The following is an 18,133-nucleotide window of genomic DNA, read 5'->3' as shown; positions in this document are numbered from 1 at the left end:
GAAAGCTTATGCTCTAATAAATTTGTTAGTCTCTAAGGTGCCACAAGTACTCCTGTTCTTTTTAAGTATTTGAAATCTTTTATTTTTACCATTTGTACACATTTTATTTCTTAATCTAAAATCATAGGCAGGCATCAAAGAATTGCTTGTAATTATATGATATATAACCTTTCAGCAATTTTATGTGGTCACTGACATAAAAAGTGTTACATTTTATTCATACTATATTAAAAATATAGACTAAACAATAGATATTATTTTAATTGGTGATATTGCATTTTTCTTTTGCCCAACATATTACAATACACACCAATAACAGATATCAAATCATAAATCAAATCATAAATATAATATGGATGGAAAAGAAGAGAAATCAATATCATAAGGGTATAAAATTAGTTAAGAAAGGAAAGCAGTAGAGCAAAAGAGGAAGACATGTAGATTGAACACTATGTGACTGTTTTAGAGAAAAGAATCCCTTGTAATGTTCCTGAGAGCTGAATTAATTTAGCAAGGCTTTTCTAGACTAGAACATATCTTTCAGAAGTGATTTTTCAAACTTGGTTAAGTAACTGAAAGTTACTAAAGAAATCTCTTTACAGTTGGCTACTTCATTTTGGGCAGTGGTTTTTAAAACATCTATCAGTGTCTTTACAGCTGTAGCTATATCTGCATAAAGGGCACTAACTTTTCCAATAAAGGATGCAAACACATCTCTGTTAAGTTGTACATGAAGCAACATACTTGTGACCAAAGCCTCAACTTAACAGGTGTAGAAACTACACTATGAATAATAGAGAGGCACTTAGGCCATCGCACAGTAACTAGGGTTCAGAACAGGTACTTGATCAAACTCTTCTGTCCCGGTTCAAGTTATGTTGTCTGAATGTCAGAGAGAATTCTACTGCAATCCCTCTGGGGATACCTTGCTCAAGTTTGGTCTGTTAAGGTATTTTATATTTTTGTAGTGAAAGAGAACAGTTCAGATAGTCTCCCATCTGTGACAACCTTTCATCCTCCCAGGTCCCCTCCTTTTCCCTTTTCTTTTCCTCTGTTCACTGTAAAGAAGAGCGAGTTCTGCACACTGAGGGATAGGCAGGGATGAGCAGTTACATGTGGTTTTACAATCAAGAAAGTTACAAGATGTTTAGCTGAAGAAATTGAATTTAAAATGGCTGCAGGACTTTCATATTTATCTGGCTGACTATGGCTGTCCTGTTCATACATGGTACAGTCTCTCTGTCTCAAAATTATATTTGATGTGGACATTATACAATAGTTATGATTAATATTTTCTTCCCTACAAAAAGTGAATCACAGAGACCAGATGACTCTGTGGAACTGGGAATGGGGTACAAAGCCTTTCATTTCTTGTCACTGAATCAAACCCAATCCAGGGATAGCTCAGTGGTTTGGGCATTGGCCTGCTAAACCCAGGGTTGTGAGTTCAAGCCTTGAGGGGGCCATTTAGGGATCTGGGGCAAAAATCTGTCTGGAGATTGGGCCTGCTTTGAGCAGGGGGTTGGACTAGATGACCCCTCCTGAGGTCCCTTCCAACCCTGATCTTCTATGATCTGACAGCACTTCATGTTCTCAGTCTATTTTCTGACTGAGATTCATATCAGTAAAATCAGCATTGAATGGGCCATAGAGACAGTATTACTCTCTGGCCTCCATTAGTAGTATCTCCAGGACAAGGTTGAGGTACAGTGACAGAGTGTTCCTGAGTTGGGAGGGGGAGAAGCCATGCAGTGCTGCTGTACGCCTTTTTTTGCAGATGAATGGAGGACTTCAGGCTGCCTTGTTTTCAGTCCAGCACTTTTCACCAAGTTCATTTAAATATAAGCAGGAGAGATGTAGTCATTAAGATGATTCACTTTTAGCCCTTTGTTGGCTTAACAAGATTTGATTTATATTTATTCCATGGTATGCACACCCCTCCTGTTAGCAATATAGGGAGTTGTACTCAGTGAAATAAAGATATGACATCAAGAAAAGGACATAATACAAACAGTTTTATATGATGTATGGAACATATTTTAAAATGTACTTCCTTGGGCCCTGATTCAAGAAAGCATCCCTGTTCATGACACCACTTAAGTACATGCTTCAATCCCATTGAAGTCAATGGGGCATAATCCTATGCATAAGTGTTGTTCAGAACGCGAATGGATTAATACATGTACTTATATGTTTTCCTGAATTGGCCCTAAATGAGGAAGCGGGGAAGATGAAAAGTTGACAAGCAGCAGAGTGTCAGAGTTGTGGAGAAGGGCAAAAATTAAAAAAAAACATTTTTAAATGCATGTCATGGTCATCACACACTTTACATGTGCATCTGTTTTTGTGGAATTTATATAAGACTGAACTCTAAATAAATATATTAATAAAAGAAAGTGACCTCTGAGATATAGAAAGCAGATGTAAAGAGGGTAAGGGACACACAATGAATGATGGAGAAGAATGCATTTGATTTGTGAATTTTACTTCCGCTCCCCACAAATGTACAAAAATTAAATCAGTGATTCCATCTTGTGGTCCTTATGACACAAAGTAACCACGTAAGCCTCAATCTTATGATTTATGATGCTACCTGAATTCCTTGATGAATGTGCAGTTGGGGTACATTATTTTATTTCATATGAGGTTGCTATATGTGCTGTACCGCAATAACTCCTTTTGATTTAGTGTCATGTAAATGTAGCTTTATATAACTCCTGGCTCTAAAATTCCAGAAACTATTATGAAGAGAAAGACAAGCTATTACCTCTTTATAAGCAGTATTAAAATCCTTCCAGTGTTTACTTAAACAGTGTCAAAATGATGCTTGTATTCTTTATTTCATGTAAGGGTGTGTTGTATGCCATACAAAATCTTAATAAATAGGAAGAATAATGTTACTGGACTCTCTCAGTGGGATGAAACCTAAATTTCAGTACATGCCTTTGTGAAAGTACAATTACAGCTGCAATATTAGTAAAATGATCTGTGTGGGATGATTATCTGGGTTGGTTCTAAATGTTACAATAGTATTCTCCTTATAGTTACCTGTTTTCATCAAAATCTTCTCTTCTATGACCATATCAGAATTCTGGGAACATTTTTTGTGTTGCTGGCTGTTTTCTCAAACTCTCAGCTAACTGATGGAATTTTTATCATTTCCATACTAATAACTTGGAATTTTAAACTTATCATATTGCATGGTGTGGGCTGTGTTGCACAGCATACCCTAGGAGCCCAGAGTGACTGTAGTACATATACTCAGTATCACCTAATGTGTGGTTGTATTCAGAAAAGTGACAGTATAGCAATGGCACCTTCTTAGTCATCAGCTCAACTCCCCTGGAACACATTCTGTTCTCAGTTACACCTGGGTAAATCCTGAGTAATTGTACTCAAGTCATTGGAGTTGCTCAGCATTTATAGCAATGTAACAGAGAGCAGAATTTGGTCCCCTGCATGTATTCTGTCTCATAGCTCTCTTTGCTTTTGTGATTAATGTAATTTTTTCCTCTTTTTATTTTTGTTAGTACTGTAGAAACAATGCAGTTAGAGAAAGTGAGCTGGATTGTAATCCTTCTTTTGCATCAGCAGAACCATTAACTAATTTCCAATCACGCAGCAAGTCAGTTAACCCTGCAGTTACATGTATTAGCAACAGTGGGATTCATAGTTGCAATTAAGGGTATTATTTGACCTGTAGAACCTTTATTACAGGTGATAGTACATGAGAAGGAAAGAACCCAACTTGACTTTCAATTCCCATATTTAAAACTTGCAGGATTGGCAGGTATAAAATAATCTTTTTAATTGTAAATTGTGGATATTTGAGTTGCCGAGATTAAACCTGGTGACCCATGATATTATTTTTAAAGTAACTTTTCAGATTACACTCGGACTTCAGTGGATATGTGAGAGTTCCATTCAGTTGTAATTTTCATAACAATTCCACTTTGAATATTGTATAACTTTATCCAATCTTTTCTGCGTATATTAACTATTTTCCTAGATTTGTTTCTAATGGCTGGCAAGATTTTTTGTTTAAAATCTCAGCATTGAAAGTGTTTTTATAAATTGTATTTCATTACACACAAACATCCTAAAGCCTAATGCCTTTCACATTGCTCACAGCTCAAATTTGTTGCTAAAATCACATTGCTGTAGAAGTCAATGTTTCCTTACTATATCAGCTCGGGCAATATCTGAGCCAAAAAAAAATTTTTATTTTTTATTTTTTTGCTTCTTTCTTTTAACTCTCTTGGGCCTCCTGGGCTTGCAAGGCTAAGCGAGGTGATCAATTTCCTTCTTAAGCTGTGTAGTCAGATAACTCATATTTAATACTGAATTTTCTAGAGCAGAAGATACTGAGTGCCACTGATATTTTGAAGTTGAAGTTTCTGTTCAAAGGAAGCATTTTAATTATCTAACCATTCTTATTCAAAATACCTTAAAACTTAGCAAGCTCTATTTTCCTCTCTATGATCTTAGCCTTTCTGTAGTTGTTGAATCCAGGTTCATTTGTTCCTCATAAAAGATTAATTTTAGAGAGGGGAGGGGGAAAAAGACAGTGTTTAGACAACCAAGAACTGTGCTTCAGTGCTTGCACGCTTTAAAGTAAGACTTTGCAGTTTGTTGTAGCTTTTGAATAAGCCCATCTCCTTTGTGAAGAATGCAGATCATTTTTTTTCTGGCACACAAAAAAAAGGGTAACTTAATATGAGTCTGACACAGTGTGTCATTTAGTTAAGTGCTTCCATCTGTTGCCTGCTGTTTCCCTTACTCTTGACCTCTCTTTCTTTCTTCCCCCTCCTTCTCCTTAGCCCCCCTGAGGAAGGCAAAGTTTGTTGAGAGCCCTCGAATCCCAGAGTCTGAGCTTGGCTCACCAACGCTCACTTCAGCACAGAAACTGGACGTTGATGCATACTGCCCTGGTAAGCATGCATGCAAAGCCTCTAGGACGGGCCCTTCCAGCACAGCACAGTTTCATATGCATTGTGCCCCCTTTTTCTAAATGATTGGTTGGCCCTTCCCCCAACCTAGTTTTATGGACTTACCCACTTGGCTTGGTGGCAGTCTCTAATTGATATCTGTACTTTATTTGTCACTTGTGGTTGTGTGTTCATGCGACACATTCCCCCCTAAAATATGAAGAAGTTACTACAGAGTTGATTTTAAGTGAATAAAAGCTGATCAAACAGCCATACTCTCTTAACACTGATTTTTATTACTGACATATCTTCAGAAATACTGGAATAAAACACATACTTCTGATGTATTCCATCATTAAATCATTTAATAGATAAGCATACATTCTTGTATATTTGCTATTAAGCACATCACATTTATTTCAGAGGTAGCCATTAATTTATGTACCCTGCAGAATTTAGGAACTTTAAAAGCGTATGCATCTTGTTAGAGGCCTCTGTCATAATCTGGTTAAAAACATAGTTGGAACTGAAGTATTTTATTTCCCTGAGTTAACCTTATATTTTTCTGACTTTTTGATCAGTTCATTTGGTAAATATTTTCAAGCATTGATAGGCTGCATACAGATGTGTGAATTCCATTACATCTTTATATAGCTGTATCTTGCTGAGGACTCAGTATCATTTCCCAGATTCTTCTGAACTTGTACTAGTTGCTTGGCAACCTCATTAAGGTTGAGAAGATAGTTTATGGAGCTGTGTCAGAGATGTTACAGTTACAGTCGGCTGCAGATCAGGGCTTAAAGGAGCAGGAAATGTTCGTTTTCAGATCTTTGCTGAATTCTGCAATTTTCTCTTCTGGATGATCAGTTAGTGTATAAGCTACAGGATCACGTGATCAACATATTCCTATGACAGAGTAAAATGGTAACAATTGCTTCCAAATAGTATGTGACCACGTGGAATCTTGCCTTAAGAATCATGTCCAGTACTTGAGTCAGTATCAAAGTACAATATCACTTTTGTCAGAGATGTGTTTAAAGAAAATGAATGATTTGGTGAAAAGCCATATATTGCACAGATATTAAGAGAGAACAGCTTTCTTTAATGCAATATGTTTGAAACAGAATAAAATTCTTATGGGAAAGTTGTTGATACTGGATCCCTATGCTCAGAGAATGCTTTCTTTGAGACCATATTTACTGTGAAAAGTGATCATTCTTTCTAAATGAATCAGTCAGTATTACAAACAGAATTTTACTGATATAACTTTTGCCCCTTCTGTGTATCTAAATATCTTCTACTGTGATAATCACAATTGGAAAAAAATACTGTCATGGCTGTATTAATAAAGAACTGTAATTGATTGCATAACTTGCTTAAAAGGAATTAAGAACTACTCTCTCTCTCTCTCTCAAATTTAATATGACACAACTTTTGGAGGATGCAGACACTCACAGAGGCCTAGCAGGCGACAGTCAAGAAAGGCTGCTTTGACAGTGGAGTCTTGAATTTTGCCCTCTGTTCTGCTTCTATAGCTCATTGATAGTGTGGATGAACATGTTAAAAATGTGTGAGGATTCTCAGCACCTCAACAACCGTAAAGTATACTTAACAAACAGAAAAAAAGGCATGCCTTTGTGGATGTCAGTGAGAAGCACTGGATAGGAGTAAAGACAGAGCAAGTAGATTATGGGAGGCCCAGAGGACTTTTTGTGTGTGTAGATCCACACGTCAAGATATCTGTCAGGGGGCGCCTGACCCCCTGCTGCCTGGTTGCACATTTGGCATCCAGCAGCCCTTTTAGTAGAACTGCAGTTTATTGGATCCCAGAGAATGCAGAGTCTGAATGGCTAGGCAGACTTGAAATGTGTAGTTATTTATGTTTATTTGCAATCAATATGAGAAGTTCTGCTGAATAGGAATAGACCAATCTATTGAGGAAGGACTTCCGAAACTGAGGCAGCCATTCGCACAGAAAAGGGAGTTTGTATAGTGTGCGATTTGCTGTTTTCTTCCTCTTTCCCCCCTCATGCCTTGGAACCTTAAAATGAGGTATGTACATGCAAGCAGTACTCCATGGGTATTTACTCTTTTCTTTTGTGGTAGAACTGGGTTATGCTTTAACTATCTGGATCCAGAGTTCCTGCTGTGAAAACAGTGGTAACCTGAAGGCTGGAGCTCTTGCTTTCTACTAATACCTTTTAAGAAATCCTTAGTCCTCTGTGAGTTTCTGCTTGATAGCATACAACCCTTGCTTACACAGAGGTGTTGTAACTAGCCCACTTTATTAAATGTCTAATAAATACTGCTGGGGGCACTGAAAAGGCTTCTAAAGCATTTGACTGTAAACATTCTGATTCTGTTCTGTCCCATGCTCTAGTGAAATTGTGTGCTGGGAGTGTGGGAATTCAGGGTGGAAAACCTCAAGTACAGACTGTTAGAAAATCTCTGTTTTAAAGTAGATATTAGTTTGCAGTTAGGAACATAAAATGCACAGAACTTGGCATTGCCATCTAGGTATGCATATGTGATAACAGGGTGGGTTGGTATCTTTTATTTTGTCTATTAGATTTATACAAAGTAAAAAGAGCACCAATTCCTTCATTATAGGTACCCGCTGATAGAACTTAAAATATCTAAAAGTCCTGTCACTCACTATGACTTAACTTTGGTGATTCCATTCAGCCTGACTCTCAAACAGCAATTTACAGGCAAATTAAATATTGAAACACTTCCTCTTTTCTAACCATCTCAAAATTCTCCACCTTCACAAATGCTGGGAGGAAAAGATGAGCTTTGGGCACAGGCCCTGAAGATCATAAAATTTGGACTACTTTAAATAGGGCTGAGAAACACCAGAAGTTGAAATGTCCTCACAGAGAACACCATGCCAGCAGCTCACCCTCTATTATACTACAAGGGCTGCAGCTCAAGCTTTGCAAGCGCAGAGTGGTTGTCCCACAGTATGACGGTCAACAGGCATGTAGAGATTTAGAAATCAGAAACACCTTTTTAAATTTCACCTGAAAACCATTAAGCAACTAGTGCAGATCCTGGAATATGTATAATAGACTCAGTGCATGATACTCCCATATAAGAAACAGACACCTGAACCCTGCACCAGGTTCAGTTTCAGGTGGTTATAAGATGTTGCTGTACATCGAGCACATGATAGCGATGTAATCTTGAGCTGACAAAGGTATGGAAGACAGTCACAATATCTGCTGTTATAAGAAACAGTCACAGCCTCCTGATGGTGGATAAATGCTAAAAAAATCATCCTAAATATGGTTGTAACCTGATCTTCTAATTAGGTTCCATATACACCTCTACCCTGATATAACGCTGTCCTCGGGAGCCAAAAAATATTACCACATTATAGGTGAAACCGTGTTATATCGAACTTGCTTTGATCCAACGGAGTGCGCTGCTTTACCGCGTTATATCCTAATTCGTGTTATATCGGGTCGCGTTATATCGGGGTAGAGGTGTAGTTCAAACCTGTACAACAAGAGATGGACACACACCTCAAGTTAAGGGACAGATGTTATCCTCGTGCCTTTGTCAACCAGGATCACCTCAGTTCTTGTGTGGACTGAGCTTCAACTAGCTAAACCTCATCCTGCCCCCATCTCAGGCAGACACTGGGTAAGGTTACTGTTGGGTATTTTATTCCTCCTTATTAGTTCTGCCCCTCACAAAAGCACAGGAGGATCCTTGGACCTGTAAGTCAGTGTTCTGGGCCCTTTAAGGCAAGCTTATGGCTCAGTTCAACTCTGACTTTGTTGAAGCAGCAAGGCATTCTGGGGTTGCATTTCTGGGGAAGCTGAGATTAAAGGCTGTAGCAAGGAATACTGGGAAAGAAGGCAGTTAATCTCACTGTACTCATAACAGAGAGAGATCAGGAAGGGGGGCAGGACCTTCATTGATTCTGGAAAAGGCTTGGCTGGGGTAGAGAGTCCAGGAGAAAAACCTTGGGAAGGAGTTGATGGCTGGAGAAAGAGCTTTCTAAAACTCATAAGAGCAGGGTAAGGAGCTCTAGAGAGGTGGAAGTCTACACAAAGACAGACAGGGCTGGGAGCTGGTCACAGGAGAGACCTGCCCCTGACATACAAGCATGAGAGGGGTTGGAGTGTACTCTGGGCAGCAGAAGTCCATAGGCAGTTTGAAGACTGTTGTGAGTCTTGCCCAACATCATATGGGACTTTTCTATCATGGTTCATATACACAAGAACACCAAATGAAGGTAGCCATGGCAACCTTAATTTTGGCATGTCCTCACTTTTGAGATCTGAACTTTTCAATCTGAATGCAGTTTAAACACAGGTTTTTGTATTAATATGACTAAACAGACCAAACTTGGTGCATCATCTCGAGGATGGTTAGAATATATAGAGAAAATGATTAATCCTAGCCTGAGTTATATGGGGTGGTACAGAAAGGTACATAAAAGAGAGAGATCAGTCCCCATAAGAATACAAGCAGTTTTTATGCACAAAATATTTTCAAAGGAATTTGAAATCATTTCTTTAATATTTGACCTGTTTAAACCCTCTTCTAAAATGCCTGTGTTTTCTGAAGGACTTTATCAAATACTATCAAAACATAGGTATCCCTGAAGGGGTAAAGTTAAAGAAAAGAAGAAAAAACACGAGGATAAAGATACATTTGAGTAGGGGTAGCAATAATTTGTAATGTGATCTGTGACAGGTAATCTAATTAGTAATACACTTAAAGGCCGTTTAGAGCAGTAAATAGTGATGAGAGGTGAACATTACCTACTCTGCGTGTAGAAATACTCATCTCCATTTGTGGTGCCTAGGGATGGAATTTTGCTCAGTGCTAAAATGTTTATTTTTAAATGTCAGGCACGTTTCAGCACATTACTAGGAGGTGGTTTCCTGAGTAACTGTTGTCCTGTGGTTTGCCTTTTGTGCTTGTATCATGCAGTATTTCTTTTGATATGTTGTATTATGGATCATTGTAGAATGTTACATTTTGGGGAGGAGCAAGGGGGGAGTAAGAGATTCCTGAGAGAAGGTATATTTCTGTTAGTAGGGGAGGAATTGGGCTATTGTAGCAAAAATGTTCACTCTCTATTTAAATATTTTTATAATCTGAGCATTCTGTCCAATATGCTTACCAATATTCTGTCCAATATGCTTACCTGCACAATGAAGAATATGAATTAAATTCTTTAAGAAGGAGCAAACGGAGTTGACATTATAAGTGAGAGCAGAATTTGGTCCAGTTGTATAAAGTGTTATCACAATATTTCAAAATGATCCAATCAGAGATGACAATGAATAAGCTGTTTAGAATTTTTGGAAAGCAAATATTCCTCTGAGCTGTAGTGCCAGGTTTAATTTGGTAATTATGATAGTTATTAATTTCGAGCTAAATCTTGCTCTGTTTTGTTTGGGAGTGCATTTTTTAAAGAAAGAGGATTCGACATTACCTTCTTGCCAGTACCTCCATGGGCAGGATACACTTAGTGCTATCTTGAAGGAGTGTAACAAGTCCTCCACCCTCCCTGGACTCTGTTTGTATGCTGCACTCACCATTTGATAGATGGGTTTATGTGCTAATCTCAGTCAAAGCAGCAGTGAACTAGAAAGTGTTGTGCCTCAACCTTCCTAAGCCATCCTGTGTTGCACTGGCAGGATCACTAAGGGACCCAGAGCACAGCCAGCATTTCTCCTCTTCCCCACCTTGCCTGGCCACAGCATGGAAGAGCAAGATGTTATTGTTAGGTCTCTGTTGTTCAACTGTGAATTATTTTGGTATTGACTTTGGCATTTGTGATTTAATATCTAATGATAGCCAATAGAATTTATTTATATTGATTGTGTCTCCCTAATGCTGACATTTAGAAGTAGCTTTGTTTATATGATGTGTGGTGTACTGTTCACTTTGTTCCACCTGGTGTTTTACTCTAAGGACTTTAGTCTCTAGATTACTTTTTGTTTTGAACTTTGCATCCAAAACATGCCCACATGTTATTTATATATGCTCAGGAAACCTATTAGACGTGTCTGAGATGGATAGCGCTTTAAAGTAATTGCCTTTTGTGTGAGATCAGTGTTTTCAGTTGCATTTTGCATGATTTATTACCTAGTCAATGCATTTCAAAGGCTAACCATGTTATAGCATTATCTTTTAATTTGATTTAATTCTTCTTCAGAAATTTTGGGACACAAATCTTAAATGCTTGGTCAGTGGATGTTTTGCTTGCCTCACAGTAAGATCAAAGTCATCTGTTCTGATTAATAACTGAATTAGATATCCCAATGGGTATCTCTTCCATTAACAGTGAAAGGCAGTTCACCACCACAGTTTTGTTTATGTTTAACCTACTATTAGATACATTTTTCTTCTCTCTTTGATTTAAAGAAACATTAGGACTGAGATTTCTGCCTGCTCTACCTCTTAATTTTCAGTATATAAAGTCCATATAATTCTTCATAGCTGGATCTTGGTTTAGGTTTTCAAAACAAACTCTGCACTTTTTCTTAAAAAATAAAATAAAATAAATGCAAGCAACGCAGCTCTCACAAGAAACCCTACAATAACCAATATGTGCATCATGTGATGAAAGAAAATAATTTTAGTGAAGAAATGTGTTTCTGTTCTGCCTTTGTGAAGTGGTGGTAGAAACAGTGAGTGAAAAGAAAAATACTTTAAACATTTCAAAAATATTGTGGGTTTGTCCTGTGCCTTAATGATGGAATCTCTGCCAGTACCTGCAAGACAGCTAGAGAACTAAACTTATTCAAGAATGGGAAAAGACAAAACTTAGTGCTGCCAAAAGATTTGACTGTTTGACCTTTTGGTTGTCCCCGTGTTACCTAACTTACTGACTTGGCGGGAATGTGAAATCAGAGTGATCTGCCCTAATTGCAAAAAGAAGTTATGGCAATGTAATGTGTTGGTTCCCCTGGAAACCTTTGCCACTTTTGAGGATTCCATTGGGAGGACAATGCTGTTTTCTTTCATTGTATCTTGAGGTAATAATAGCTAGATCAAAAATTGTAGGTATTAATAATTGGGGGAAAAAAACCCTGGAAGCTACTGTAGAAAGCTGAAATAATTGACTGTGATAGGACTATTGCCATATTTGATGAGTTTCAAAACTGTGTCTCAGTTTAGACTGATCCATAGACCAGCTGCCATTTTGTAAACTTAGCCTCTAACCTGATGCAACTTGAGCATAGAGAGGACTTAGAAAGCTGCATTTACGAGTGCATGAAGTGGATACACAACTCAGACTAGTCTATAGAGCCTTCTTATCTAAAGGGAAAAGGCTCTGGACAAGCATTTCTGGAAATAACATTGTATGTGCAGTTTATTGTTCATGTACTATCTTTAGCTCTAGAACTTTCATACCCTGCTGTTACACATTGTACTTATTAAATGGATTCTTAAACAGCTTCAAATAATTCTGGTGTTCTTCCAGCTTCATCTTATGATCTAATAATAGCCAGTGCTCTGTGTAACTTGGGACTTGGTGTCACCAACATAACTCTGAAGAAGCTGTTTTCTTTATACATACAGATTCAGAACCATTGTAAATAACTAAAAAATTATCATGGCCTAGATTGGAATGATATGTGCAAGCTCTTTTAGCAACGTAATTTCCTGCAACGTTACATCCTTACCTGCCATTCTGGATAGATTTCAGACAACTCAGCAACAGTGTTCTGCTTCAACAAGTAGGGATGTTTGTTCCCAGCGCCTGTTTTGGGAAGTGGTAGCCTTCTGAGACTGGTGTTTGGCTGACTGGATACTTCCTGTGGCCTTCTAACTTGCCACTAAACAAATATGTAGACAGATAAATTGTTACAGACCACAAAATCAGCGCAAGTGGTTTTTGAAGCTGTCCATGGTAGACCTGTTTTCTCGTAGATCTCTTTGCCACAAGCAGCAATGGAAACTCTCCTTGATTTTGCTTCACAGCAGAGAACTCAGTAACAAATGTGATTTTATTGATGTGGAGCAGACATCTGTATCTCTTTTCACTCCTTTTCATTGGTGATAAGAAAGATCAGACAAGGCAAGACCAGAGTCATTCTGATCACTGCACCTTGGGCCAGGCAATGCTGGTATACAGATCTCCAGGATCTTTTATTATTTGTAGATTTATTAAAAACAATAAAAATGGGGCATCTAAATGCCCTTAGTGTAAATTATGAAAACAGAATTAAATCAGCTTCAGAACAACAAAATTTCCCTGTCCCTCAACATCTGGCTTCACTCAAAGACCTATCTTCACAGCAGCCTGTGTAATTAGATATCTGATGCAGTGTGCTCGGAAGGGACCGTGGCTATTTCATTCAAGGGATGAAAGCTTGTTCCAGAGCTGAGGGCTTCTTACGCAGAATGCTCTAATTCCAGCTCCCTCTCTTAAATTGAGGGGAGCCAACTTGAATGGCCTCTAAAGCAGCAAGGTCCCAGCTCATTTAGGTCTTTGTAGATCAAAGTCAGCACCTTAAATTGCCACCTCAATCTGGATGGGGCACATTTTTTGAAAGGTCTGGAGCATCTCTACCCACACGTCCGGGACCCCCCCCCCGGGACCTGAATCTCGTGCTGTCGAGGCTCATGGGGTCTCTGTTTGAGCCCCTGGCTTCCTGCTCTCTCCTGCTTCTCTCCTGGAAGGTTTTGTTCCTGGTTGCGATGTTGGTCCTCTGGGTATCCGAGATCAGGGCGCTTACTTCGGAGCTGCCCTATACGGTCTTCTACCAGGATAAGGTCGAGCTGCGACCGTACCCAGCATTTCTGCCCAAGGTCGTTTCCTGGTTTCATGGCCAGGACATATACTTACCCGTCTTCTTTCCAAAGCCTCATGCGTCAGATGAGGAGTACAGGCTACGCACCCTGGACGTCAGGAGGACGCTGGCCTTCTATGTAGATAGAACAAAGCCGTTCCGTAAGTCAACACAGTTGTTCGTTGTGGTGGCAGACAGAATGAAAGGTCGCCCAGTGTCTGCTCAGAAGATTTCATCCAGGATCACGGCCTGCATCCGCTACTGCTATGAGCTGGCGAAGGTGCCTCCACCGGCGATCGTGACGGCACACTCGACTAGGGCACAAGCATTGTCAGTGGCCTTCCTGGCACAGATACCAATCCAAGAGATCTGTAAGGCTGCTACCTAGTCATCTGTCCACATATTCGCTTCTCATTAGGCACTTACCCAGGAAGCTCGAGACAAGCTGGCTTTGGCAGCGCAGTGCTGCAATCTGCAAGACCGTGAACTCCGAGCCCACCTCCATTGATACTGCTTGTGAGTCACCTAGAATGGAATTGACATGAGCAAGCACTCGAAGGAGAAAAAATGGTTACCTACCTTTTGTAACTGTCGTTCTTCGAGATGTGTTGCTCATGTCCATTCCATTATCCGCCCTCCTACCCCTCTGTTGGAGTTGCCATCAAGAAGGAACCGATAGGCATATGGCCAGTGGCGCCTGATATGCCAATGCATGAATGTGGCACTCAAGGAGTGCCACAGGTGGCCCTACGGATACCGCTAAAGCAAAAATCTCCAACGACTGCGCACGTGGGCGCGCGCACACCTAGAATTGAATGGACATGAGCAACAGATCTCGAAGAACAACAGTTACGAAAAGTAGATAACCATTTTTTCTTTTCTAAAAAATTCTTGAAGTTCAGTGGTGCCAAAGTGTGCATCCCAAATTGAGAATATGCAAAAGGAATACTCAAAGAACCACCATTACCTTCTGCTGCTCATAGATTTTTTTCTCTCCTATTATCTGCCTTGACTTCAGGGCATTATGGACCAAGCGTGGAACAAGCATTAGGGGTTAGACTAGATGACTCTTGCGGTCCCTTCTAACCCATGATTCTATCTCTGATTCTCTCCTAGAGTGAATTTAGTTCCCTTCTTCCATAATTTTGCTACTCGTTCTTTGATGGCTCTTCTACGCTAAGACCTCTCCTCTGTAGAGTATCAAAAGATTTGATTCTCAACATTCTCTTCTTTTCTGTCTACTTCCTTCCTCTTGGTCAGCTTAACAGCAACTTTTACACTGAAGAAGCTTAACTTTATATGTCTTTTGACACTTTTTTAATTACTCCTCTACTTCTTCCTGATTCCTCTTAGAGCCTTTCTATCCAAGTGAATTTGACTGTATATAAATGTCTTCAGTTAAATGTCTTGAATATAAATATTATAGCAGTTACATAGTACTTTTCATTGAGAGATCTCAAAGTGCTTCACCCACACTGTGTAATAATTCCCATTTTACAGGTGGGGAAACTGAGGTACAGATAGGGGACATAACTTGGCTCAACAGCATACAATAGGTCAGTAGCAGAGGAATTGAACTGAGGCCTCTTGACTTCCAGTCTCGTGCCTTAGTCATCCAGTCACACTCCTTTCCTAATAATAATAATAAATAATAAATACTTGAATATTATAGCACTATTCATTCTTAGATCTAAAAGAGTGCTCTTGGGGAAGGGGAGAATACTCTGGCACAACTTTCTCTTTAGTTCAGGTCTCCTATTCGATTCCTCTGTACATCAGGTGGGTATCACTCTTAAATTTTCCTTCTCCCACATACCTTTCTGTAAACCTGTCACCACTTTCAGAACATTATCCATGTGCCCACTGCATCAACATGATATACTTCTAGTATCCTTATTGTGACGGTGTGCACTCACTTCTCGTGAGCATCTCCTGTCGGCTGGACGCAAACCTGTACTCTCTCTGCTTGCAGTGCCCCCTGTTGGCTGTTGTCCTTGTCAGGCAGATCTTCAGTGGCTCAGCCTTGTGGCTAAGTCACACAGTCCAGCACATGAATGAAAAACCTCTTCTGGGGTAAAGGGTCCAACAGGGCTTGTCCCTATGCCCTTGGTAATGTCTGCAGCCCTGTTTCCGGGCTCAATTCTCAGCACTTCCTGGGCTAGCTTTAAGTCCGTCCCTGCCCTGTTATACAGCAGTGCCCCCAGGGCTTCCTCCCTAAGTCCTGCTCTTCACTTGGGCTTCTAAATTAAACTCGTTCCCTTCTCAGCGCTGTGGCCACTCATTTAATCCGAAGTCCAAGTCTCCAAACTTCAAAGTACAGCTACCCACACATTCTTACATGCATTAAACAAGTGGGGTGTACTGAATAGCTAATTTTTGGGATGGTGAAATAACTGAAAAGTTAAATAGAAATTAGTCAAAGTCACACGTAAGATATCTGATCATTTATTGCAAGAATATATTAGTAATCAAAAACAGGTTAGACTCATAACCTCACAAAGCATGTGATTAATTAGATACCACTTTCCCTATTTTGTTTTGTTAATATCTTACTTATGTCGTCATCATATATGGTGGCAGATTCCCACGGAGAGACCATCTACTTTTTATTAAGCAGATGTCCTGAAATTTCTATACCAAGATCCTACTAATAATTAAAGGTTATTCTCCCACTGTCTATAAAGATGTATTGGCAATTAAATCTGTTCTGAAAAATATGATGTGTGTTTTAAAGTCTGATGCAGACTAAGCACTCTGGAAAGCATAAAGACCTTTGCACTTAATGATATTTTGCAAAACTATTCAGCTAGAAGGTTATGGGTATAATTAAGTCTAGATGAATAGATTTGTCTCTGCCTCTTTTAAGCAAACCTCATTGTTAATGACAAAATACTAGTTTGAAAACACTGCAGAAGTGAGTGAGGAATGAGGCCAGCAGCTTTCCTACGAGAAAAAAGACAGCTCAGACCTGCCGCTTGCCTGATCGGACTTAGCCACAAGGCAGAGGTGGCCAGTATCACCAAGAGGGTTAGGAAGGGAACAGAGCCTCATCGTAATCACTCCCTCTTCCTTTAAACCACACTGAGCTACTATCAAAACTGGCCATCAGAATGGGGGCGATGAAGCAGCCAAGCTTAGCCAGGTTACAGGGGAAAGGAGGTTTGTGTCCTCCTACCAAGTCAGCTGTGAAGAATAGCCATTTGAAAAATAAATCCTCTGAAGCCAAATATCAGAATTTTAGCTGAATACCTGTTCGAAGCTGAATTTTGTTGCAGCCTGCAAGGAAGCATGACTATATCTTCAAAACCCTCCAGTGCCTCCTTATTAGTTTCAGGGTCCGGTTTCAAAATTGCCCTATTGTTCTTAAAACACTCAATAGGCTTGCGTCAAATTACCACACAAACGCTTCCCCTTCTCTCTCTCTCTCTGCTTTTTCCTCTACTCTCTTCACTCACTTGGCCCCTGACCTTTTATCCATCCTCACAATCCCATCCTGGTAGTGCAACAGTTCTCTCCTCTGCAGCTGTTGGTGTCTGGAACAGCTGTCCTGTATCTCTATTTTGTTGACTGTCCATCTTTGCAGATCCAGTCTGAAGACCTGTATTGTATATTTTTGTGTGTGTTCCCACTGTATTCTCTTCTGTTCTTGGCAAACATTTTGCTCCCTGATGAGGAGAAGTGACAATATGTATGGTTACCTACATAGCCATCACCTGTGCACTTCCCTGAGAAGTCAGCATGGAGTTTTCAAGCAGCTGTCTCTCTCTTTCAGTTACTAACATTATGTCTGCTATGTGGTTGGCCTTTTCCACCTAGAGCTTTTTAGACTAAATCTTACTTGCAAGCAAGATTCTTCCCCAGCGAAAGTCATTTTTAACAAGACTAAGTTTCAGGGATTGTTAGTATTTTTTTCCATCTTAATTCCCATTTTTTCCATTTATATTCCTTTTTAAAATATCTGTGGACCTAGATAATAAGTATTAAAATTGTGTAATCTGCAATCACCAGACAGTAGTACAATACAATTTCAAATTAACCTCAGGTGATTTCATCTCATTATTTTACAATATCAGTTTCTGAGCTGGAGAAGGCTGAGTTCATCACAAATGCTCAGCGTTAGCTACCATGATCATGCGGGTAACATACAAATAGTTAACATTCCTCTCAACGGAAGCTGCTTGGCTGACTTTGTGGCAGGAAGAACAAGGTGAAAGAGAAGTAGATGTCTTAGACAAAGGGGAGGTACAAGTAACAGTGGAAGTGAAAAAAGGTGGAAAACCAGGAAAAAGTAGTTCAGTGAGCTCAGGAAACATCAGTGCTACACTATGAAAAGTCTCGATATCATTACATTGTCTGTCAGGTCACAAGAAAGCATCATGATATACTGCATTCAAAGTGGACTTTATAGTGGTAGGCTTGACTCTATCAAAGGAATAT

General features: G+C 39.5%; 1 protein-coding gene across 1 annotated transcript in view; it reads left to right on the top strand.

Annotated features, from left to right (window-relative positions):
* Positions 1-18,133, top strand: part of TANC2 (tetratricopeptide repeat, ankyrin repeat and coiled-coil containing 2) — a 585,366-nt gene that overhangs the window by 370,588 nt on the left and 196,645 nt on the right. The window contains exon 6 of the mRNA XM_024201203.2: positions 4,821-4,931. Within this exon, the coding sequence (XP_024056971.2) occupies positions 4,821-4,931 (111 nt within the window). The remainder of the gene's footprint in view (positions 1-4,820; positions 4,932-18,133) is intronic.

The sequence above is a fragment of the Terrapene carolina genome, unplaced genomic scaffold (assembly GCF_002925995.2).
Source record: "Terrapene carolina triunguis isolate 2854851 unplaced genomic scaffold, T_m_triunguis-2.0 Scaffold193, whole genome shotgun sequence".
NCBI classification, from domain to species: domain Eukaryota; kingdom Metazoa; phylum Chordata; order Testudines; family Emydidae; genus Terrapene; species Terrapene triunguis.
This window is presented reverse-complemented; position numbering and strand designations above follow the sequence as displayed.